At 46.3% G+C, this 27,054-nt stretch overlaps 1 protein-coding gene across 1 annotated transcript in view; it reads left to right on the forward strand.

The window, feature by feature from the left end:
- Positions 1-25,840, forward strand: part of LOC142784615 (uncharacterized) — a 182,539-nt gene extending 156,699 nt beyond the window's left edge. Inside the window, exons 7-8 of the mRNA XM_075883041.1 lie at positions 23,872-23,941; positions 25,837-25,840. Coding sequence (XP_075739156.1) covers positions 23,872-23,941; positions 25,837-25,840 — 74 coding nt within the window. The remainder of the gene's footprint in view (positions 1-23,871; positions 23,942-25,836) is intronic.
- Positions 25,841-27,054: the final 1,214 nt, after the last annotated feature.

Here is a 27,054-nt window from a genome sequence, read left to right on the forward strand (position 1 = left end):
TTCCTGGGACTATGTGCCTACTACAGACACTTTGTTGAAAACTTTGCTAAGGTCGCTGCGCCTTTGACACGGCTAACGAAAGAAAGTGTACCATTCTCTTGGCGGGAGGAACAAGAAGCGGCTTTCTCAGAGTTGCGACGCCGTTCGCAGTCTCCTCCAATACTTGCCCATTTTGACAAAAAGGCCGATACAGACATACATACCGACGCGAGTAACGTTGGCCTCGGTGCCATCCTCGTTCAGTGGCAGAATGGAGAAGAAAAGGTCATTGCTTACGCGAGCCGCACTCTATCAAATGCTGAGTCTAATTACTCAGCGACAGAGAAAGAGTGTCTCGCAGTTATATGGACCATCAGCAAGTTTCGCCCATACCTCTACGGCAGACCGTTTCGAGCAATCAGTGATCATCATTCATTGTGTTCGCTGGCAAACATCAAGGACCCTTCAGGAAGACTTGCTAGATGGAGCCTGCGTCTGCAGGAACACGACATCACTGTGGTCCGGTCCGGTCTCAAGCACAATGACGCCGATTGCCTGTCTCGCGCACCTGTGGAGTCTCCATCATCTGACCAAGAACAAGACATCCCATTTCTTGGAGTTCTGAATGTGTCGGAGATGGCTCGTCTTCAGCGAGAGGACCCGGAACTACGCCCGCTTATCCAATACTTGGAGGGTTACCAAATTGAAGTACCACGAGTTTTCGTCCGTGGTTTGACATCCTATGTCCTCCGTAACGACGTCCTATACAAGCGCAACTTCGTAAACACCGGTGAGACGTTTCTGCTTCTTGTACCATCATCACTGCGAGCAGAAATCTTAGAAGCGGGTCATGACGACCCATCGGCTGGCCATATGGGTAGTAGCCGCTCTTTGGCCAGAATTCGCCGGAAGTATTATTGGCCAAAATTAAGGGATTCGGTGCACCATTATGTTAAGTCATGCCGCGATTGCCAGAGACGTAAAATACCACCATGAAAACCAGCGGGTCTGTTGCAACCAATAGAGCCACCAAAAGGGCCATTTCAGCAAGTCGGAATGGATTTGTTTGGTCCAATTCCTCTCTCTTCATCGGGAAAGCACTGGATTGTTGTAGCAACAGACTACATGACTCGATATGCTGAGACATCACCTCTCGCGAAAGGAACGGCGAACGAAGTAGCCCAGTTTTTTGTCACTCAGATTGTACTACGACATGGTGCACCACAGGTTGTCTTACAGACAAAGGAACAGCATTTACTGCCCGTTTGATGCAGTCTGTTATGAAGCTCACCCACACCGATCATAGAAGGACTACAGCATACCATCTGCAAACAAATGGATTAACCGAAAGGCTCAATAGAGCTCTCGCCGACATAATCTCGATGTATGTGGACGTTGAGCACCAGACATGGGACAGTATTTTGCCGTATGCAACATTTGCGTATAATACCGCAGTACAAGAAACGACACACTTCACGCCATTTCAACTTGTTTATGGTCGGACGGCCACAACGACGTTAGACGCGATGTTACCTGTCGACGATTCCAATGAGGGTGACCCACATATCATCGACTACATAGAAAGGGCAGAAGAGTCACGGCAATTGGCAAGACATCGTATCATTTTGCAACAAGGCTCCGATGCAAGTCGCTATAATCTGAAGCAGAGAGACGTACAGTACAACCCTGGAGACAAAGTGTGGGTGTGGACGCCTATACGCGCACCTGGCCTATCGGAAAAACTGATGCGGCGCTATTTCGGCCCTTACAAAGTACTTCGCCAGTTAGGCACGCTAAACAACGAAGTAATTCCTGAAGGGAAAGTGTGCTCTACCCGACGCAGGAATCGCCCAGAAGTCATACATGTAGTACGAATGAAACCGTACTACGAAAGGCACTGAACTAGACAACTGATAAATGTGCTCAAACATCAGATAAGTACTCCTTTACAAAACTGTTCGACGTCAGCGTACGCATCGGGACGATGCGTTTCAAGAGGGGGACTAATGCCACATGTTGTTAGGCATCTGCCGATGTCCTGCGCTGCTTCCTGCTGCTTTGAATTCTGCCACACCAACGGACAAGCCAAACACGCCAAGCTATAAACGCGCCATGGAACGCTGGCTGCACGTGTCACCACATCACGCACTGGACAAGGAACGCTGGCGGTTTTTCGAGGAGTAGCTCGAGGCGAAACGCAAGAGAAGTTGACGAGGTTTTGACCAGTGAGCTCACAACCTTTGTGTTTTTAGTTGACGGGCACAAGTTGGCCATTATTAAATAGCTGTTTTAGGTTCCGGCACTGTATTTGTTCGTTAAAATATATATATATATATATATATATATATATATATATATATATATATATATATATATATATATATATATATATATATATATATATATATATATATATATATATATATATATATATATTTATATATATATATTAATATATATATTTATATATATACAGATTCTTTGAGCGTCATTCACGCTGGACCCGACGTATTGTATGCAAGAAGTGTCTAAACGTTTTCAGAAGGATGCTCAATGAATCTGACGAAGTCCCATTTACCAGCTGAAAACGTTAAGTAAAGATGCTGCCGTAAAAATGTCGTCTCTTTCTCGCACATAAATATATGTATATACATATATATATATATATATATATATATATATATATATATATATATATATATATATATAGAGAGAGAGAGAGAGAGAGAGAGAGAGAGAGAGGGCAGTAATAATTCAGTTGGGCCAGTTAGTCTTCGTGACGGTATGGGATATGGCACAACGGGAGCGTTGTCAACAAGGATAAATATATTTATTTCCCAACAGTTTCGGGAGGTTCCTCCCTTCATCAGGAGATGAGTTATACATATATAATTTAAAATCTTTGTCTATTTCGCCTACGGGACAGAGCACCAATTATCCAACAGCAGCCACGGACAGTGTGCCTAAGATCTACCCCTGCGCACTCACTATGCATGTGCCATCTTTACCAGGACAGCGAACAAAGACAACACCAGTCTTGCCAGTGCTCCTATTATAAAAATGGCGATGAAAATCTATTTAATCCGTACATGTTTTGGGTCAGCACTAAATGTTACATGTCAATTGCGGCAGCCTGCAGCCCGGGGGCGGCATGCGGCCCGGGGAGCGGTAATATGTGGTACTCAGCACGACGTCAAAACTTGCTATCTCTTTGTCACAGGCCGAAATCATTATCCACTTTATTTCTAACTCGCTTGTTGGGCGTGCTCCAGGAAATGAGCTGTGCAGAGGAAGCCGTAGCAGTTCTGACATCAAGTGGGATTTTGATAAGTGACCTATCTTTGCAACCGACCCTTTTGAACGGTCGTAGCCAGAACGCCCTTCCTGTGTGCGTTTTTGCTTTCTCCTGAGTGCACGTGCGTTTTTTATTTCTCTCTCTCTCTCTACACCCTCTTTCTCGGCCCTATTTCCCCATCCTCAGTGCTGGGTAGCAAACCGGATGCCAACATCTGGTTAATCTCCTGGCCTTCCTTTTCTCTCTCTCTCTCCCTCTCTTGCTCTTTTGCAACCTTTTGACATGTGTCCTTAAAGTTAACATGATATCTGTTCCAGCTTAGATGCATAATTGTCTACTCCCAAAATTTTTCTCTTCAGCAACAAAGCCCCTTCTCCCACACCCCGGACAACACAATGTCACCTTGACTCGACCCGGCCTTACGCCTCAAAACGTTGTTGACCCCTGCTATAAGTTCCGTCGTCGGTGATCGCAACGAGGAGAAAGTTTGACTACACGAGTGTACGCAATGCCATTGGAGTGAGGAGTTCATACATCATTTTATTAACTTAGAATTGGCCGAATCGTACCTCTGATCAGCATTACTTTTTTTACCATGGCCTGTAGCTCCAGCCCGTGTGCTTCTCGGACAGTTAAAACAAGCATCGAGGAATTGAATGATTCCCCCTTCCGGCTATTCATGCGTGAACTTTAGGCCTTTTGAACAAAAACTAAACAACATTGAAATACTCCAGGCGCACTTATTTCACTCGTGAGGCTACACGCCCCCTTAGCACCACCAGGCAATCGTTCACATATATAAATAATTTTTGCTCTAAAAGTCTGATTAATTGGCACTGCAATGCTTCTTTCACAGTTTGCTAAAATCATTGTGCTTAAAATGGGAGCTATGCTCCCCATACACTTTGCATCTGTATTAAGAACTGGTCATTAAAAAAAGTGTCTTGGCCAGATAAGAGTTACAGTATGGTCACGTGATTGTGGAGGAAAATAAACAGGTAGTGGGGATAATTAATTACTCATTGGGGGTATTTGTACTCAGGAAAACTCCGAATACAGTGAATAGGCTCTAAAAAACTTTCTAGAAAAAGCAATTCAAAAAAAACTTCCAGTCAAAAGCCCGGAAGAGCTGCGAAAGTTCTGAGAGCCTGATTCCTCGATAGCATGTTTTACGTTCCTGAGAATGTCAGGCTGAAAAATAAAACTTAGAACTTATACCAGAACAGAATAAATACGCAATCACTTCAGGGCGATCCACAGGTTTCCACGTCAGTCACGCGTCCAAGGGCTTCGTAGGGAACAAGCCACGCTGCTTCACCGGTAAAGAATTGACTCCGCATACATGCCTGCTTGGTCAGTCAAGTCTGTGTGAGGCGTCTCCCCGTTTTGTGTCTTTTGTGGTGACATTGGCGGCATCGAACATTTGACTGCGCCCGAAGTTTGACACAGAAAGAACAAAAATGGTACACAACTTGCAGAAAGGTTCTCACGGGCACAGGACATTTGAAGATGTCATTTTTCCCGAAAGGACCCATGGCGGCGAGGAGGAGTGTGCAATGGATCCTGATGTCGTTCCTGCGAGACGCTGGGCTGAGTGACATTTGGTGACGGACCCCTATAGTTCAAGAGATGTTCAGGTGGAACAATTACCGGTCATTTATGCCATGCTAACCTCGCCTTTGCAGCATATCACAACCACCACCTCCTCCATTACATCATACCGCTACCCGCGAGCACATCAGCCGGGCTCCCTTCAGACCACAGGATACCCAACCCATGGCCGAAGAGATGGAGGTTGTACAAAACACCTATTTGTCACTACCTCGACACTAAAGACTGGAGTGACGGGTGTAACCTCAAACGCACCCAAAACCAACTGAAGAAGGAAGCGTGTCATACGCCTGAAAGCAATATACACGGAACATCCACCTCTATCCAATGAAACATGAATATATGTGCCCACTCTGAAACGTACCGGTTGTCTCGCACTTGCTCTTGGAATGCCAATACCATTCAAGCAACACATCGCGACCAAAGAGGAGGGTGAACTAAGCACCAAAAACGAATCACGACCACCTAATCGAAACATATAGGAGGCCAAGCTCGTCCTAGAGGACCTGGAAGACCAGTGACAACTCGTCGCCAGTGCCAAGAGGGCAGTCGAAGCCAGAGGTTTCCGGGACTATAGGGAACCCTTAGGTTGGTAGGCAACACTGCAGGTTGGCGCAACTATGTACTTCGTTCTGTCGAGCACTAGGCCAGAAGTGCGACCGTACTTGTTTAACCAGTGCCAGGCGGCAGAAATTCTCTGCCTGCCACAGCAGCGGCAGATGCTCAACTATTTCACCAAGGCTGTGGTGGATTAAGGTACGCCCAGAGGCCTTGGCAGAACCTTATGGGGCTACCTTTCCGGATGAGTAACCAGAAACAACCGAAGTCCACGTTGGTGTACTCCTCTACCCATTCAAAAAAACCGGTGGGTTCTGCGGTCGGCACTGGGAATCGAGCGCGGTACCTCCCGCATTGGCAGCGGACGCTCTAACCATGTAGCCACCGCTGAGGGGAATGACATCGGGCATCGCTCGGAACACTGTTTCGGCAATAAATGTTAATTTCTCTCTGTCTCTCGGCATCAATAGAAAATGCAAAATCTGACTTCGAGGGATTTTCATTTTTTCAGAAAAATTGAAGCACTTCATCAGAGTTCCGAACCGCAAAAGGATCAGTGAGATTTAATGCCACACAAATGTCGCTGGAGTAATCCAGAAGTTTCATTGTGCCGCTTAACCTCCTCTGAGACATTGTGACATCTGAACGGACGGAACATGGTCTTTATGAATTTTCGCCGTGAAAAAAAAATCATGGTAGTCTTCGTTAGCATTAAGTACTTTTTCTTCAGACAACACAAATTGAACTCATAGCACAATGCAGCAGTCTCGTGCCAGCGGCAAGTGATGTCTTTATCAAGTTTTGTCCACATTTACATTACATTTACTTCTAGTATCATCCCCTATACTTTCCCTTGGCATCATTATCTATTATTTCTCAATATTAATATCTGTTTGACAGAGAAAGCGAGCCCTTAAATTTACACTTCTTTCTTACGACGCTAGCGCCTGCTTTTTATTCTTGGTTTGCAGCTTTGAAGTGCTTCGGACTTGCTTCTTTTGCTTTCTCACAGTATATTAACATATAAATAACGATAAATGCACCTTTTTGTCGCCTATCAGCCGGGAGAGCAAATATTCGCAACTGTAATATTCGTTCCGACGCTCTAAAGATGCATAAAAAATGCGATCTGCATTTAGCCTAAATTTGACAAAATTTGACAGTACTGCGGCTTGACGACCCTTTACGGAGTAGAAATGTCCGAAGAAATGGAGCAGAGTTTGACATTGGGTGTTCCCTTTCTTTCTATCACAAAACGTGCTGAGTGAGCACTCTTTTTCTTGATGCAGGTGAAGGATCAGGAGAGAAAGGGAGAGAAAGAACTATTTATTAAAAAGCAGAGATTAACCGGCATATGCGAATGGCTGACTTGTCGTGGGGAAGGAGATTGAAGGTAGGGAGAGAGTGAAAATCACATAAGGAGTTGAAATAGAATAAAAGATTATAGAAGACGTCCTCGTTGCAGGTGGACGCAGCTGTTCTTATCTTTTCAGGCTCCCTGTGTGTTTCTTCGCACAACTGCAACAGCAAGATAAATGTACATATGCATATAATGAAGAGAGGAGGGCCTATTGATGCCTTTTTTGCTATCAAAAGGATAAGTATGCAGACTTTTCGGGGCACGACTAAGATAGGAAGTGTGCAAGCTTAGACGACGTAGAAGCAGCTTTTTTTTTGCAGTAATACACTCAAAAGCATCGTGACAATCACTGAAGATAGCTTTTGTTTAAAACGTCTTATGTGTCCATTTTACTGAAAACCTAGTTTTGCACTTCACATTCGAATTTTGCGCGTAAGGAACATTGGTCTGGAGGGCATCATTGCATCATCGCATGAAAGACCACGGTTTTCCCTTTGGCTTGCGACAAAGTGGACTCACTGCTTTATTTTAGGCACTGTATTACTTTAATAATACGCATTTTTGAGTACGGCGTAGCGGGCGCAACTGGTGCTTAGAGGACAGTCGATTGAATGACAGGGCCTTTGAGATTTGTATTTTTATACAGGACATTGCAGAGAAAACAGAGTTTCATACAATAATGCCTAGAGGGGAATCTGGCGATAGTGTCTATACGCGGGCCCCTTCAGCAGCTCTTGTACTTTCGTGGGAGTATAGTGTACTAGAATATTCTAGTTCACTATAATGGGAGTCATGGGAAGTACAGGCTTCGGATCTGCTTCGAGTGGATCACGTTCTTGAAATTCACGACACTTGTTTGCTGTGTGTAAAACAAAGTAATATGAATGCACGTCTAACTGAAACTCGCTTAATTTTTTTCTACGCAAACTTTATTGCAAAATGTTTTTGTGATTAGGTGGTAACAATTAAAACCTGGACAAATTTAACCACTAGGGGGCGCATTGCTCTGCCATAACGTTCGAGATTTGGCATCAACAGGTGTAATTAATTATGCTTTAAAACATTTCAAAACGAACACTTTTGTTTTGCCTTCGAAAGTGCGTAATATTTATTTTTGTAAATAACAGTGCAGTATTAAGTGAGAAACACGTAACGTTTTGTCTGCTGCGATATCAAGTGGTCCGCCCCAAATGCACCTCTCGTTTTGTTGTGAAGTCGAATGGGAAGAGCGTGGTGGTGCGTCCCCTTCACGTTGCCATTGTTTGCAGTTTATTTCAGCGAGTTTTCACCAGACTCACTAACAACAAACGTGAGCGCGATGTAATATCCTGCACAAGCATTGGACGCTACATCTATGCACAGCAGTGAGTAGACGATGCTTCGCTCAAACTGTCAATCCAGCGTTGCAGTTAATTGCGAGATCTAGCAGTTTTCAGCTTCTATAAACAACAAAGGCGCAGTTTCAGTCGATTGCACCCACACCACTACAAACTCACACAGAAAGAACGAAGCTGGAACTGTTGAAAAAGATTCGTAGACAGTTTGCTGGCTAGTATGATGCTATCCGAAGCCTTACATAATTCGTCTGAGGCACGGAGGGATGAGGGTACTAGGGTCCCTAGATGAAACACGTTTCCAAGGTAGCGACACCCTCCCTTTTCCTCCTCGCTTATTTGCCTGAAGCGCCCCCTAGAAGGTTCAAAACTTTCATCCAAAAGCGAATGTTTGGGTTCTGTTGCTACGGTGAATATATGTAAATGAAACAAAATGGAACGAAATAAGACGTAGAATAAACAGTTACCTTTATGAACATAAACGGCACAACACAAGAGCAAGCGGGATGTGCCTTACTCAACCAGCAACGTTGTGCAGTTCCATACTTTACACCACTAGCCATGGTATGGTGGCTAGTGGGGGGGAAGTGTGACGGGCAAGAGCGGAGGGCTGTACGAATTCCCGATGAAAGATGGCGGCCACACCAGGTGGCGCTACCTGCGCCGTAGGTGCTTGCGGCGGTATTTGCCTGCTTTGCGTATGGCTGCTAGACGTTAGTTTCACTTCTTTCTAATAATCGCTTATACACCGCGCCCGTGCTGTTAAAGGCACTACGTGTTTGTTTCGCTAAGAAGCATGTGTTGTAAGTTCTGAGCGGTGCTAAGCAATAGAAAAAAAACAAGAATGCTTTTAAATCAGACGGAGGTTATCATATTTAAATGTTTCCTAATATCGGTTTCCTTTGACATGTTCAATCTGCAACAGCGTGCAAAACTAGGCTAGTTGGTTGATCTTCATGGTAAAAGCAGCGCAAAAGTACGGCGAGAAGGAGAACGACAGAGGACATGCGCTAAATTTTCAGCGCCCGTTCTATGTCGTTCTTATTATCGTGTTCTTGTTGAGCTGATTTTACCATGTTTATAGTCTAGTTCAGTTGAAATAAACGACTTGCCGACTTTACATTTCACAAAGAGGGAAAAACACTAAACTGTTTCCATCATTCATAGCGAGTATATTGGCTGCAGTGCAGTGCGTTTTTTTAAATTTTCTCTCAGTCCGTACCCCCCCCCCTTCATTTCCTCTTAATTGTAGGGGCTTCCCTTCGGCGTGAAATCTTTCTCCGCAAGCGCGCACGCCTTCGTTTTCGAAGATAACTGCTAGATGGCGCTCGGGTCTAATATGCCTCGATGCGCTAGTTCCCCTCAGCTACACGCTCGAGACACTCTAACGCAACGCCTCCAGAATACGATTCACCGATTTTCTTGTGCAGAACATCAAATAAACGTTTTGTTCACTCTCTCCAGACACAAGACTATCGTCTTTCGACGACATTTGCAGTTGCCATCCAGATTCGGGACCAATTTTTTTAGTCCTAAGCACCATCTTTGACATTTGACAGGGAAGTAGGTTCTCTCTACACTGCTTGCTCCCCTTCAGTAGAAAGGGTGAGATACCACAGACGTCTCTGCTCCTTGTGGTTATGAATGCCTGCTCAGTTCAGAATAGGAGTAGCCTTTGGCACGGCGAGACGCACTCTCGTGATTCACACACACCAAACTACTGCTGAATCCTCCTCGGTGGTGGCTTCCTCCGCGTTGTTCTTCTTGTGCTCTTTTATGACCCATTGCTTCTTGTTAGTGTTGCATTTTTAGTTGCCTCATTCGTGTCTTGGACTCCCTGGCGCTTCCCTCGCACCCCTTGCCTGCGACAAGCAGCCAGGGCACCTTCGGAAGCTGCCCCATCGCAGTGGTCTAGTGGATAAGGTATTCGGCTGCTGACCCGCAGGTCACGGGATTCAATCCTGGTTCCTATGATTGTTTTGCGTGTGAACGCAATGTGCTGCATGAAACGCTGAACAACCTGATGATAGACCTTTTGCCGAAGGGCAGATCCTCGGATCATAGCTCTACATGTTGCAGGCCAGCAAAGCGAAGCGGGCGTTGCTAGGTTTTTTAGTGTCAACTGAAGTAAATGAACGCTTGTGAGCGTGCAATGGACAGGCGCACATCTACCCACATGGAAGGCATGGTTCAACAACCAAGGCATGGTTCAAAAACGTGGAAGAGCTCACCAGCTGGGGCGGCTGTAAGATGAAGTTGCGCGAGTTATTCGGTCTATCTGTCGGGTGCAAGCAGGCCGCTAAGAAAGAACTTGGCAACTGTGTCCAGACATCCACGGAGACTTACCTGGCCTATATTCAAGATGTCTTGCCCTCTGCCGTTAGGCTGAGACCACCATGACCGAAGCAGACAAGGTTGCGCACGTACTCAAAGGCATCCCTGATGAGGCCTTTAGCCTCCTTGTATTTAAAGGCTGTTCGACAGTTCAAGACGTCATTAAAGAGTGCCGACGCTTTCAAGAGGCTAAAAGCCGTCGCATTGCCCACCACTTAACCTGTCTTCCCAACACCACTGCAACTTCAACTTCTGAGGACCTCCGTTTTGAGACCCAGCCCAATCCATCCTCTGCTGACATTACTAGGGTCGTTCGACGCGAAATCCAAGCAATGTTACCAGCATCCTTGAGGTTCCTGACGCCGAATAATCCTCAGCCCACCATATCCCTCATGCAGAGCGTTGTGCACCAAGCATTGGCAAACAAAAGCCTTCAGGCAATTTGTTCTGTGCACCGATCCGATGTCCATCCGCCTGCCTTGAACACCCGTCAGCACTACCGGCATCCCGCTCCACGTATCCGAGGTTCAAACGCATAGAGTACGCCTGACGACAGGCCAATTTGCTTCCGGTGTGACAAGTGGGGACACATTTAGCGTTGTTGCTGAAGCACCTGGACCTCACCCTCGTGCGCAAGGCCAAACTTCACGAACTTCGATGCATTAGCCTGCCCTTCTAGCCAAGAACCACCCTGCCGTGATGACTCGGCCCATTACGACATGACTGCCACGACTAATGCCCAATACAGCCGCTTGCCTTCACCGTGATGTAGATTCTCGCTGTCTCCTCCGCTGCCACCCCGCTTCCCGTCCTTTGCCCGACGGTTTCCTTCGGGAAACTAACTGGTGCAGCTCCTGGAGGTGACGCTGGTGCTACGACTTGCCCTACAATTCCTCTGTTGACCCTCCCGACCAAACAGAACTTGATTGATGTAAAAGTGGATGGTTTATCTGTTAAAGCTTTAGTTGACACTGGCGCCCAAATTTCTGTTATGAGCTCGCACTTTCCTGACCGCTTAAAGAAAGTCTTGACTCAAGCCCCTTTATGCTGTGTTCGTGTTGCTGACGGCAGTGCAGCTGCTGTCGTTGGTTTCTGCACAGCACACGTTACTATAGCCGGCCATCAAACCTTCGTTTTTTTCACTGTTCTCGCCAACTGCACCAATGATGTTTTTTTTTTGGTCTAGACTTTTTGCCCGCCCATTCGGCCCTCATTGACTGTTCAGGTAGCACTCCCCGCCACGGTTGTCTAGTGGCTAAGGTACTCGGCTGCTGACCCGCAGGTCGCGGGATCAAATCTCGGCTGTGGCGGCTGCATCTCCGATGGAGGCGGAAATGTTGTAGGCCTGTGTACTCAGATTTGGGTGCACGTTAAAGAACCCCAAGGGGTCAAAATTTCCGGAGCCCTCCACTACGGCGTCTCTCATTATCAAATAGTGGTTTTGGGACGTTAAACCCCACAAATCAATCAATGTTCAGCTAGCACGTTGCAACTTGACCTGTCCTGTACGACTGATACGCCCAGTCCGCCCCAAGTTCGTCTCTGCTCTGCTGAACATGTCCATTTGTCACCGCAAACAGTTAGTTACCTGCATTGCCGTAACAGCGGCGCCACCTGTACCTGATGGAGACTACGTGCTCACGCCCATTACATCCGTCCTTCTGACTCACAGTGTTACTTTTCCGCACATTATTATTCCGTTACGGAAAAACCGTGCTTGCATTACTTCGCTGAACTTTGCTCTGTGTCCACAAGTGCTTCCGTGTGGATAGCTCTCGCCACGCTGACACCCTCTGAGGATTGCATCATCTCAGCTTTGTACCCCAATGGTGTGCGTCGCCCCAACTGCACGCGAGTCTGTTCTTCGACAGAGAGTCCATCTTCTAATGTGGAAAAAATGATCGCGGTGGACCTTTTGCCACATCAAACTGACGCGCTCCATCACGTCCTGGAATCGTACTTTGATGCATTCGACTTCAGGGACCGTCCGCTAGGTCAAACCAGCATTGTGAAGCACTGCATTAACACCGCCGATGCATCTCTGGTACATCGACAGCCGTACCACACTTCCCCTGCGGACCATCAGGTCATTGAAATGGAAGTCGACAAGATGCTCGCCAAAGACATGGTTGAGCCATCTTCTAGTCAGTGGGCTTCCCCTGTTGTTCTTGTAAAGAAAAAGGACAACAGTTGGCGATTCTGTGTCGACTACAGACATCTGAACCGGATCACTTAAAAAGATGCCTACCCGCTACCGCGCATTGAGGACGCCCTGGATTGCCTTCATGGCGCTAAGTGTTTTTCCTTCATCGACCTTCTCTCAGGGTACTGAAAAATTGCTGTCGACGACAAGACTGCTTTTGTGACCCCTGGTGGTCTTTACCAGTTTAAGGTCATGCCGTTCAGATTATGCAACGCTGCAGCCACCTTTGAACAAATGGTGGACACTGAATGATGGACACAGTGGTCGATTTGCCTATGTTACCTGGACGACATCATTGTATTTTCCCCGACCTTCGAAACACACCTCGAACGCCTTTTCTCCATCCTTTCTGTTTTTCGTAACACAGGACTGCAACTGAACTCGCCGTAGTGCCACTTCGGATGCCAGCAAATAACCACCTTGGGCCATCTTGTCGACTCTGGCGTATGCGCTGGTCCTGATAAAGTTCGAGCTGCGCAAAACTTCTCCGTCCCGAACAGCACTAAGGAAGTCCGCAGCTTTATAGGTCTACGCTCTTACTTCCAACATTTTGTAAATAATTTTGCGGACGTGGCCCGACTTCTTACGGACTTGCTGAAGAAAGATGTTCCACTCTCTTGGGGCGCTGTGCAGGCTTCGGCGTTGCTCATCTCATCGCGTTGCTCACAACACCACCTATTCTAGCCCACTTTGACATGTCTGCCCCAACAGAAGTTCGCACTGATGTTTCGGTGCAGCATCAAAGTGGCTGCACCAGTGTTATCGCATATGCCAGCCGTCTGCTCTCTGCGGCCGACCGGAACTACTTGATCGCTGAAAGGGAATGCCTTTCTCTAGTTTGGGCGGTTGGCAATATTCGACCCTACTTACATGGTCGCCGTTTCACCGTCGCAACTGATCATCTCGCTCTCTGCTAGCTCTTGTCATCAAAGGATCCCACTGGGAGTCTAGTCGCTGGGCACTACAGCTACAAGAATATGACTACTCAGTGTCTTACAAATCTGGTCGTTTACACCATGACGCTGACTGCTTGTTCCGCCATCCAGTAGACCCCCCTGAGACTTTAAATGAAGCGCGGCCATGTGTGCTCTCTTTCTTTCTGCTTTCAGCAACATCCGGGATGAACAGCGCCGAGATCCCGTCTTGCGTGACATTATTGAGAAGCACAACTCTCCGACACCCCATCCGTCTACTCGACTGTTTGTGCTTAAAGAAGGCACTTTGTACCGCTACAATGTCAACACAAATGAGTGCGAACTGCTCCTCGTGGTGCTTTCCCACCTACGTTCGAGTGTTATCGCCCAGCTCCATGACACCCCCACCGCCGGTCACCTTGGTCTCTCTGAGACTTACGACCATGTTCATCGCCGATTTTACTGGCCTAGGCTTTATTGCTCTGTTCGCCGCTGTTTTGTCGCATGCGACCAGTGTTTACGTCGAAAAAAAAATCTCCTATTAGTCTTGCCGGACTTTCCAGCCACATGATCTTCCTATTGACCCGTTCTTTCGTGTTGGTCTTGCTTGACCTTGTGGGGATCTGAGGCACGCCCGCAACCATTTCGTGGGCATTCCACCGCACAGCTACATCCTTTTGCTTTTTCTGCTCTGGTAACGGTGTGTGGCGATAGATGGCGCCACGTGCGGGCGCGGCACGTGGTACATGTGCATTGAGGGAGCTCTTTCTCCTCCGTGGTTGGCGCCGGGTATGCACGTGTTTCCTTCGTCCACTCCCCCTTTGGGAATCGCCGGACTGTAGCCTGCCTGGGGTGGCCTTTTGAAACCTCGGCAGGCGTGTTTACTTGAGTGCTAGCTTCGGTACCGTACGCTAAGGCCACAGCGGTGCCCAGTACTTGAAGTGGTCGTACCACACCGAGCCGTACTTGCCGTAGGCCTACGCGTACGAGGTTTGCCCTAACACTTGCGACCAGGCCCAGTGGCCATCGTGAGAGTGCGCAGCATAGCCGCGAGGGACCTTTTCCCGACCGGCGTGTCAAAGCTCGCCATTGCCAGCTGCGACATGCTCGCGGTTTCCCCTTATTGTGAACGTCTGCGTGCGGGTGCCTTTGCTCCCCGCGTCTCGGGAGAGGACGTTGTACTGTTGTTCGGGGTGCCGCCACGGGCAATAAAGTGTTGTGTATTTTTGTATTGGAACACTGTCTGTCTTGCCGCGTCACGCTAAACGCCTTATTTGATGAGCGCGCGCGGAGCGGTGCGCTACACGCGAGTAGGTGGCAAAGTCACGGCCCTGTGGCTCGCTAAGCGTGAACCTGCGGTGATCATTCGCTGCAGTTAGTAGCGGGGTCACCATAACCTCCTAGGCCCTTTCCCTCAGTTTACCTTCGGAAACAAATGGATTGCTGTCGCTATGGATCATACAACCCGGTACGCCATCACGCGGGGTTTGCCAACCAGCTGGGCCACAGATGTTGCCGATTTTCTTCTGTACGATGTCACCTTCCATCATGAAGCTCCATGTCAACTCCTCACAGATCATGGACGCTATTTTCTCTCCTGAGTTTTTGACGACCTGCTTCGCTTTTGCAAAACCAAACATAAATTTAGGACGGCCTACCATCCACAAACTTATGGGCTTACCGAACGATTCAACCAGACTTTTACTGAAATGCTCTCCATGTACGTCTTCTCTGACCACCTAGACTGGGACGTTGCATTGTCCTTTGTTAAATTTGCATAGGATTCCTCACGCCACGATACAGCAGGGTTTTCACCATTCTATCTCATATTTGGCCGCGACCCAGCTCTATCTTTCGACGCCATCTTTCAGACAGCTGTCAATTCGCCGACTGAATACGCCCGTGACACTATCACCATGGCTCGCAAAACACGAGAAGTCGCTCGGAAGTGCCTCTTAGCATGGCAAGAGCAACAGAAGCAACGTTACGACGCACATCATTGCGACGTCTTCTTTGCGCCATGTTTCCTTGTGTTATTTTGTACCCCGACTCAACATGTTGGTCTCTTTGAGAAGCTGCTTTCCGGGTACTCAGGACCCTACCGGGTCTTGCGTCAGGTGACCGACGTTACCTAGGAGATAGCCCCGCTGAAGCCATTATCTTCCTTTGATCTATTGTCTACAGACATTGTTCATGTCTCCCAACTTGAACTCTACTACTCCTCAACACCATAGAAAGCACTGAGACGGTGTTTCTGCACCCGGGGGTCATGATACAAGACTACATCACGCTGAAGAAAACAGCGAGAAAGACAACGTGATTCTGGAATGTGGAGCGCACTCTCCCTTGCCATCTCAGCTAAGGCTTGGCATCGTGCAGATATATCTCAATTGTCACCACGTTTCGCTGTGTGCCCTCCCGTAACAACACAAAGAAAAATAAGCATATATGTCATGACCTAACTAGTCGACGCAATATATATATAAATATATTTTTTAAATTTAAGTAAGGCCTGTGCAAATGTCATATTTTCAGTTCAAAGGAAGTCGAAACAACTTTGAATAGTAGTCGGTGACTTCTGTTATACCCGTGCCACACGGGCAGAAAAAATGGCATTTACCCCCGAATGCCTTCAGATTTATTGCCATTCGCGCGGTGCCACACGGGCGAACAAAAGGGCATTCATCCGAATGCCATTCGAATGCCATTCGCCACCAACTGCCTTCACCACAACTCAGTTGACTATGAAATGCCTACTCTCGACGACACAGCTCGCGAAGTGCGATTTACCTGAAAGTATGTAAAACAAATCATATTGAGCTAAAAATGAAATTTCCCGTCTTTTATTTTCACTAAAGTCTTAAGAATATGCTTTGAACGTTATACGATGAAAATAAAGGATTGATAATGAAACGCTTGTCAATTTTAGTGTCTATTTACGCTGTGGATCTGACTAGTGTTGGCTTAGGTTGCTACGGTCGGCTGCAACGTTGTAAAACAAAGCAAGAAACTAAAACTTAGGACAGCGTAATACGCTTATTTCTACATTTGATGATTATCTGATGTGTATGAAGCTTGTGAATGCTTCTTAATTTTTTTATTGCTATTCACTCAATGCTCACTTGGAAGGTGCTGTGATCGACATCATCAAGTCAAATGTCATTCGCTTTGGACGTGTAGCAGCGCCGGCGAAACGAATGTCATTCGGGAACTGAAGGCCTTCGCCACCAAATGTCATTTTCTATGCCCGTGTGGCACGGGTATTAGAATGCAAGTGACAACCTGTAAAATATGTTGCGTTCTAAAATTTATTATACTTTGAGCATATAAGCCGACATAACAAGCTTTTGATCTGACATATAAAGAATATATGTGAGGGTAATATGTCCATTGAACCTTGAATTGGGGCTTCACGGTAGTGCAGATTTTTTCTATAAAGGCAATATTCTTATTCATAATGCCGCACTCCTCCGCTGCAGTGAAACCACCTTCACAAATGGGTTACATGCGAACCAGCATACACCTATTCATTCATTTCTTTGAAATTTCTAATAATATAAATCTGAATTGAAGTGAATTCAAATACTGTAATATTCGCTCAAATATTCGAAGCTATGAAATATTTGCATAAGCCCACTCGATAGTAATGAACAGACCACTCATTTGTCATGGTGTGGCCCCGGTTTTGCCGTGTCGTTTTTAAACAAGTTTCTGCTGTCCCAAAGGGAATATCGTTCACAACTCGTGTTTCAGGTCAAAAAGCAGGTTTGACAGCATTTCGACGCTTGTGTGCACATTAGATGGCTACCTTCTGTGCTTACGATTTGGCTTGCTAAAACGGTTTAGTGGGCTCCTGGAAGGCTGCTCCTTCAGCTTATACTGTTATGTTTGTTATGTTTTCCCAAGTAAGAAGTCAATGCTTTTTTCCTTAATATTGTTATGAGTGACTGTGTTTATTTAAAGATGAGGTGAAATGGTGTTGTGAAAGAGCAGCGTACTTCTGAGACAGGCCTAGAACGCTTCACCCAACCACACAGTCCAAGCGCCGCTCCACTACTCTTCTTCTTCCGCGCCCCGTAGGCTCGCGCATCTTTGTTTCATTTCCTCGGGCGGCAGACAAAGCTCGCCGAGCGAGTTAAATAGGCCTATGATAGTACTGTTGTAGGCGGGCTACGTGAACAATTTGCGTAGTGCGCGAACGCCGGTTATTGGCTGTGTCTCGGGCGACAACGTAATTCACGTCACTGAGACGAGTGACTATCTCGAATGGGCCGGAATAGTTTGCTAGAAACTTTCGGTACAATCCTTTTCTACGAACAGGAGTCCACAGCCACACGTAGTCACCAGGAGAAAACTCTACGAGGATATGCTTGGCATCGTAGCGACTCGTGCTGTGTTCTTGCGAAGAAAATGTTCGAAGGCGCGCTAGTTGACGTGCTTCTTCAGCACGACACGTCTGAGCGGTGGACAGATCTTCCTGATGTGAGAAAGGTAATAGAGTGTCCAGAGAACTCTGTGGATTTCGTGCGTAAAGTAGAAAGAAGGGCGAATGTCCAGTAACTTCATGCGTGGCGGTGTTATACGCGTAACTAACAAACGGTAAGACAGCGTCCCAGTTCCTGTGGTCAGCATCAACGTACATCGATAGCATATTCGTGAGAGTTCGATTTGTTCTCTCAGTTGGACCTTTGGTTTGCGGATGGTAAGGGGTGGAGTGGCGATAAGAGGAGCCACAGAGGCGCAAAATTTCTTCAACCACATCGGCGATAAATTGTCGTCCACGGTCACTGATGACAACCCATGGAGCACCGTGACGCAGTATGACCCGTTGTAACAGAAAAGAAGAAACAGTGGATGCTGTGGCCGATGTCAGTGCGTTCGTTTTCGTATAACGCGCTAAATACCGTAAAAACCCGCGTATAGTTCGGACCCACGTATAGTTCGAGGTGTAACTCGGGGATAGCAAACGCGAGAAAAAAACATTTTCATGCGAATATTGTTCGAGGAAAACAGAAAAAATAGATTTATTTACACACTTGCATGCGCACGCACGTGCACGCACGATTAGTCGTCGTCTTCGTCTGACACACTGTCTTCCGAATCTCACTTGTTCGAAATGTCCTCCCACAGCACCTCATCCTCCGTGCCATCAAGCGCGTTTGAGATGGAGCACTTCTTGAAGGCACGGCAAACGAGCGCCTCGGGAATGCGGGCCCACGCCTCGGCGATCCACGAGCAGAGCAGAGCTGGCGAGGCCCGTTTCAGCCGTCCGGCAGGGGTCACTTCTGGCTCTCCGGACCTCATCCACTCCATATACAGGCGCCTGATGTGGTCCTTAAACGGTTCATTAAGGCACACATCAGGTGGCTGTAGCTAGGATGTCATCCCGGTGCGGGAGTTGCGCAGCAGTCGCTTCACGGAGTCCGCCAGGTGACACCGAAACGAGTCGAGCACAAGCATTGATGGGAGCCCCAGCAGTGCTCCGGGCCGTCGACACCACACAGACTTGATCCAGTCCAACACCAGTGACTCGTCCATCCACCCCTTGTCCTGGCAGCGGACGACAACATTTTTTGGGAACGTCTCCCCCTTCGGCAGCGTCTTTCGTTTAAACACCATATAGGGTGGCAGCTTGCGCCCGTCTGCCGTGCAGGACAGCATTACAGTTACCCGCATTTTCTCGTTTCCAGTTGATCGCACGGTAACTTGCCTGGAGCCTTTTTGATGCACCGTTAGAGCCGAGGGCATATCCAGATACACGGGCGTCTGGTCAGCATTGCCGATCTGGCCCAGCTGAAAGGGGACTTCCTTTCGCAAAGAAATCACTTGCTTCTGAAAGGCGACAAGCAGCTCTTCGTAGCTTTCTGGCAGCTTCTGCGAGACCGAGGTACTACGTCGGAACCCAGCGTGGCGCAGGAAGCGAGACACCCAATGCTTGCTTGCCTTGAAGTCCGCAGGCGGAATGCCTTTGTCTCGAGCGATCTCCCTTGCCTTTGCCTGCAGCAGCTTGATGTGCACAGCAAGTTGTGCAGCTCGTTGCTCCCGAACAAAGTCCGTCAGTTCTCGTTCCACGTCTGGAAATGCTCCATTTTTGGGTCCCCGGAAACTTTTTCTCTTGCCGCAGCATGCAAAAAGGGCTTCCTTCTGCTTCCGCCAACCGTGAATGCTCCGCTCATTCACGCTGAACTGCCGCTCCGCGGCACAGTTGCCGATGGTTTCGGCAGCAGAAATAACTTTCCTCTTAAAGGCAGACGAGTACTGCCTGCGCGGTCCCAACATGGCTTAAAATATCGTAAAATCGTGGCCGTCGTGATGTGCGCCAAGTGATTGCAAAGGCCACTGTTGCTCGCCTGATGCACGCCTGTACCTGTAGGTCTCTAGGACTAACGCTGCTCACGCTACCACGCCACCTAACATAGAAGTGCGCAGACACCTGATAATGATGATAGCACCAACCAATGCCGAAACCAAAACTTAATTCGGGCCGAAACTTTTTTGGGATCCGCATATAGTACGGGGCTGAAATTTCGCACCCTAAATTTTAGAAAAAAAAACACCGGGCTATACGCGGGTTTTTACGGTAATCCACGCACACTATGACATATCGATGGCCCGATGGGGTCTTAGGAAGGGGTCCGAGCAAGTCGATGCCGACTTTTTCAAAAGAGGATGTTGGTGGAGGGATGGGCTGCAAATAACCTGCCGGGGCAGTGGTGGATCTCTTGTGGCGCTGATATATAGTGCAGCTGACGACGTACTGTTTTGTGGTCTTCCACATTTTTGGCCAGTATAACCTCTCATGTAGTCGATGTAGGGTACGTGTGAAACCGAGATGACCGGATGTTATGTCATCGTACACAGAACGAAGGACGACCTGGCGCAGGCTTTCCGGCCCCACTAGAAGCAACTGGAGGCCATCCGCTGAATAGTTTCTTTTATACAGCAAGCCATTTGAAATTTTAAAGTGCTTGTTGACAGAGTTATGTGCAGCTTCGAGCAAGGGTTTCAGTGTAGGGTCGCGCTGCTGCTCACGTTTGAAGCTGCTGGTATTTAAGAAGTCGGACGAGACAGAAACTAAATAGTCATCAATGTCATCGTCGTCAGCGTTAGAGTGTACTGAAGGAAGGCGGGATAAGCAGTCAGCATCTGGGTGACATCGTCCGCTCTTATAGGTAACAGAAAAGCTGTACTCTTGGAGGCGCAACGCCCAACGAGCCAGCCGGCCAGACGGGTCACGAAGTCCTACAAGCCAGCATAGTGAGTGGTGATCAGTCACTATTGTGAACTCGCGGCCATGTAGATACGGTCAGAGCTTCTGAATGGCGAAGACGACTGCTAAGCACTCGAGCTCGGTGACGGTGTAGTTCTTCTCTGCTCGGGTCAGTGTCCGACTGGCATATGCTACGACGTGCTGACGGCTGTTGCAGAGTTGGACCAGCACAGCACCAACACCTAGCCCACTAGCATCAATATAAAGTTCAGTCAAAGCATCAGCATCAAAATGTTTTAGGATTGGTCCTGAAGTCAATAAAACTTCAGCTGTTGAAATGCAGCATCACATTTATCATCCCACAAGTACGGTGTGTCTTTATGAAAATGGACGTCTGTGGGGAGGCAAGTTGTGCGAAGTTCTTAATAAATCGGCGGAAATATGAGCACAGGCCCAGAAAACTTCGCAAATCCTTCACTGTTCATGGTGGTTCAAAGTTGCGAACTACTGCAGTCTTCTGTGGGTCTGGTCGCACGCCTTCTTTATCCACAAAAAAGCCTAATACGAGGGCTTGACGGTCTCCAAAATGACACTTCTTTGAGTTTAAAACAAGGCCAGCTTCGCGTAAGCATTCAAACACACGAGACAAGCGGTGGTTATGCTCTTGAAAAGTCTTGCCGTAAATAATCACGTCATCTAAATAGCACATGCAAATTTTCCAATTTAGTCCACGGAGTACTGTACCCATAAATCTCTCGAATGTCGCTGGAGCATTGCACAAACCAAAGGGCATAACGTTAAACTCAAAGAGACTGTCTGGTATTACGAAGGCCGTCTTTTCTTTATCTGAGGGATGCATAGAAATTTGCCAATACCCAGAACGCAAGTCAACAAAAGAATAATAGGAGACAGAAGGCAGGCAGTCCACGGCGTTATCTATATGTGGCAAAGGGTAGACGCCTTTTTTTGTGATGGCCTTTAGGCGACGACAGTCTACGCAGAATCTCCATGAATTATCCTTTTTCCTGAGTAGAATCACAGGAGCTGCCCATGGACTACACGATTCTTGTATGACGCCCTTCTTTAGCATGTCTTCAACTTGCTCAGCGATGACTTTCTTTTCGGATGGCGATATACGATAGGGGTTCTGGCGTATTGGTGGTGCTTGGCCTGTATAGATGCGGTGTTGCGTACGTGAAGACGGTGGCGTAATGGTAGATGTCTCGTCTTGGGCAATGTCAAAGACTGAGGCGTAGCGTGCGATCACTTCCTGCAGCAGCGACCGTTTAGCGATCTTCGTTTCAATATTTATTTTTTAATTGGAATAACTCTTAGGGTCAGAGGCATTATAGAAGGGAATGGTACACTTAAAGAATACAATAGAAACTTCGTTCCGCCATTCTTGATTGTGGGTTAACTGCAGTGGAAGAATAAAATGGCAAGATTACGTTTAAATAGTTGAAGGTCATCTCAAAGGCAGTATATTCAATTACGTGCATTTTTCAAGATGTTATGATACCAGACTGCGACACTGTTTTTCAATCGCTTCATATGAATCGGCTAATAATGTTTCTAAGCATTCTTTTTTCTGTGAACAATCATAAAGTAGAAGGCCCTAGATGCACCCACCGTTGAAACCAACAGTATAGAATTGTTCGGCTCTTTACTTGCCAGTCGATTACGTGGAGTTCCATTCTTGTGCATTACATGCCTATCGCCTTATCTTTCAACTTGAATGGGTTGTGTGATTTTGTTTTTAGACTTTTTTTTCCTTATTTTTGTCAACATACATTTCGCTCCTCTTTTGCTTCACAAATTGGGTTTGTTGTTTGCTTTATATTGTCTTCATTTTTTCACTGCTGTTTTTCCTAAAATGTTCTATGGATCATTCTTGTTTGCAACCCCACTCTGCAACGACTTTGCCCGGAGTTAGCAGTATAGTCAAATAAAATAAAAATAAATAAAATGTTAGCAGGGGTGGCACCAGGATTATTTTACCAGGAGGCCACCCATGATGAGCGAGTTCCTTCAGGGGGGGGGGGGCTTAGTCATTCTGTTATGACTATGTTTCTTTTCGGGTAGGCAACGGGAGGTAGTGCAGGAGAAAATTTTAGGGGAGCTCCAGCCTTTGCGTGTACCTTGGGTGCCGCCCTTCAATGTTAGCTGAAAAAATAACAGTACAAGTTGTAACTATGCAAGCAAAATGCAGACTGTTAGTGAAATTGCATATTAACATAGTTAAAGAAGTTGCAGTAAAAGTCTTAAGGAAATAAACAAGAATCACAGTTTGCAAAAAAAATGTGATCACATAATTGGTTTATTGCTCAACAGTACACTTGAGCCTAAAATGTCATGAGAATGAGGAATAATAGATGTGATTTATCCTAGAAGATCCTTGTAGTTTTATTAGGTTCTGGGAATAAATGACTGATAACATGTGCGAGTCGAGCATCGCATGATTCCCGCCTTTTGGGGATAGTCACAACAAGTGTCGATGCGCGGTGAAGGGAAAATAAAGCGCTTATGCAGGGTGTGACTATAGTATATTTTGGCAAAGGGACATATGCGGGAGAATTTGTGGCGACGGGCGAGTGACGGAAGCTTTAAAGAGTCGTTCATTCAAGTGATAAAGCAGACAGAATTATATTGGACTAGCTCAAGAGCAGAGGTTAGTACTACGGTGTACTGGTCCCAAATGAATGCAGCATATTTGTGCTTACTTTGTACTAAAGTTTTGTGAAAAAGTTTTAAAAGGACAGGGGTTAGCATTACTAATGATTTCGTTGATGTGAACAGACTAGGTAAAAGTGCTAGTTTCACCCAGGTAGTGATGGGATGGTATGAGCTCGAAAGCGGAGTTGTCAAGCAGATAAGCAGTGTAGAAAGGTGTTCGGGAAACGTTTAAGACTTTCTATTCAGTAGTGTTTAGGGTGTGGCTGAACTAATAGTGTAGCAGTCAAAAGCACTGCATCATGTAGAATACTTCTGGAGGTGAAAAGGACACGTGCGATAGATGGGGTGGATCTTGAAATCGAGTGAACTCGGTATGCTCTGTTTCTGATGCCACGTGCAGGGGACCGCATGCGTGAAACCTCAGAAGCTCTGACGGCTGGTATTGAGGCAAAAATGCACACGCCTATGAGGTGAGTTTTCAAAGCCATTTTTTACAGTTCGACAGAATACTTTAGTCTTCACAGTGATGTAGAATAAAATATACTTGGTTCTGTGCTGAGAGTGATGAAAACTGGCATAGTATACTGCTGAATGCTTTAATCGGCGGTTCTGAACTCTGAAGTAGTAAACTGCATTAGACCTCTTAGAGGTGTCTGTAATATCAGTTATGTGTTCGCATGGTTAGTGTGTGTGTACATGCACTTAGCAGTCATGTAAAATCAATGTATCAATGTAAAAAGTCTGTGAGGAGATGGCTGTGAGCTGTGTCGTTTTATTAAGCCATTCTTGGGTGAACTTTTTCTTTGCAAGAATAAAAATGAAAATATTGGGAGTGATTTCACTTCGAAGCTGGCTTGTCATGCAGCAAGGTGGTCACATGGTGGAGGCTAGACTGCTATGAAAGGCTTGGTTGCGAACGTGCCCATTAAAGTTAAAACCACTGCGACAAGTCTACCATGACACATCACCGATGACTTTACCGTAGCTATGAATACACTCAAACCTCGATATAATGAACCCGGGTATAATGAAATATCGGTTATAACGAAGCAAATGAAAAATTGTCTTGCAATAAAGTGTTTACAATGTATACCTTTATAACGAATTTTCGAATATAGTGAGCTTTTTTATGCAAGATTTAACTTCATTATAATGCAGTTTGAATGTAGACTTCATTGCAATGCGTAACATACGAAAGCCAGCTTACAAAAATAAAGGCTATGCCCATCCTTTTAAAGCAGCCTTCGTCTGTAAACGCAAACGCTTACTGGGAAGAAATGGCTTCTGAACAATATAATCCCTTCAGCAATGGTGTGTGCAGCTGTACACGTCAACTACGCGAGCACATTGCGCATCGCTTGTTTATTCAAACTGCCTGAAACGTAGTGTGTGCATTTGCACAGGCTTTCTTATGGACAGCTAGTTAAAAGTCATTCTTCTGCGTCTTGTCGAGCAGGATGGCTGTGCAGACGTTTCTATGTCTAATGATTGTTTGATATGTCTCGTTCCGGGACCAATGTAAACATCTGCAAAGCAAACTGGGCGTACATATATTTTGAGCCTAAGGTTTAGTTCTCCTTGTGCAGCAATGAAACATAGCTAATTTTGTTATAATTAGATATACAGTGAGGTGCTATTGACGATTAATTACAGAAATGCACACATAACAGCAGGTTACCTAGTTTCCTCTACTAGAATGCGATATAGTGCATTGTAGTGGAGTGTATCGTGTTGATACGCATTTTCAGTCTATCATAATTGTCGTCTGAAGGGGATCAAGTCGCATGGAAATGTGACGGCACTAGAATGTTTCTATTTTATTGTTTGAGGTTTTCTTGGGGCACTGTTTGACAAAACAACACTTGGAATACCAATGACGCGAATGCTCTGCAGGCGGGTGAGCCATGGCTGTGGAAGACGCAAGGCATTCGTATGGATATGCTATATTCACATTTTGTAAGCGTGGGTGTGCATTCTAGTCGATGGCAGTTGCCAGGGGTTCCTTGTCTACTTCAAAATGCTTTAAGTAGTTTTTCCTTCTGAGCACAAACTTACTCTCAATGCATATACGGTTTTACTGTAAAGCAAAATGTGCCCATTAGTGGTGGCAGTGGCTTGATTTCCACCATATGGCTGCGCCAGTGCTTTGAAGTACCTTTCTTGGAAGCCTATATAAAAGCCTTTCACTTCAAATTTTTTTTCACTGAAGCTGCGGCAAAATCATTCCTCCATTGAGCTACACCGTGTCCTTTGTTGAGTACCTAAGTTTATGGATTTATGCGCATTGTGCCTTCATGGGTACTCAAGTTTATAGAATTATCTTGTCTTCAAATGTGTGATTATTTTGCTCATTTGTGTGGTACAGATGAACGCTATATCAAGCGTATGGCCAAAAGCTCTTCAGGCAGTTATACACACAATGCTTCATCCTCTATTATATCCAAAACCCCTACGGCATTGCAGTAATTGCCAACAATCCCAGCACCTAGCACAGTCATGCCATCATGTCATTTCTTGCCATGGCAGCTTTTAACGCTAAGTATGAATGCATGGATCCAATTTATGGCCACGGAATCTGCACCGCAGTTGAAGTTAAATGCGAAAACAGCCATGCGTTTAAATTTAGGTGTGTATTGAAGAACCAAGGGTAGCGAACAGTGTTCCGGGATGTCCTGCTATGTTATAATTCGGAATAGATTTTTGCAAATGGCACTACAGGTTACAACGTGCTTGTGATGGCACAGTAATGCTAGTGACCACTCTCAAGTGATCCTTATTCGTGTGAGCTAGGAATGGGCTACACGTTTGGTTAGGCGAACTTCAGCAGTTCAAGTTGGTGATTTCTCCTCGACGTAGCAACTGTGTAGATGCACAACTCAGTTTTAGTGCGCATTAGCTGTGCCTGGGTGCCATACAGTAAAACATGGGCGAGACGAATGTTGCAGTGTCACTAAAAATATTCAAATCATGTGAAATTCGTATCACCAGACCATATAGAATATATGAGCATCAAAAAAATTTGGCATATGTTTCCATTACTGTGTCTTGGGGCCACAACGTCGCGAACTGCTTTGAATAGTTTCTAGTCAAGTTTTTAGGCAGCAAAAATCATAATTGCAGTCTTGAATGCATGAACTGTGTGCACGTGTGAAATTGATAAATCAAGTGTATAGCGACCTGCGACATACACTAGCGCCTTTCTAATCCTAGTTAGCTTTTCCGCAAGACACCAGAGTACTGTGCCAAAAGTGAATAAGGAGTGCTTTGCAGGCGATAAATGAAGGCGCGAAAATTTTAGAAGTACTGTCCTTTGTTGTTATTACAGTTGAACTCTTCATAAAAAACTGATGTAACAGGCTAATTGGTGTAAGAGACACCAGTGTGCCTACATTAAAATAGGGGTTGATAGGGAAATGCATGGTACCCTGCGTGTAAGAGACAACAAGAATTGCTGCCCGTTGCACGTCCCTCATAAAGGGGCTGAACAGTATTTTCTTACCGCGGTGGTGCTGATGTTTTTTGCGAAATTCAGGGCAATGCCAGCACCACGGGAGAGTTTTCAGGTCTGTGTATCCCCAACAGT

This window comes from Rhipicephalus microplus, unplaced genomic scaffold (genome assembly GCF_043290135.1).
Source record: "Rhipicephalus microplus isolate Deutch F79 unplaced genomic scaffold, USDA_Rmic scaffold_15, whole genome shotgun sequence".
NCBI classification, from domain to species: domain Eukaryota; kingdom Metazoa; phylum Arthropoda; class Arachnida; order Ixodida; family Ixodidae; genus Rhipicephalus; species Rhipicephalus microplus.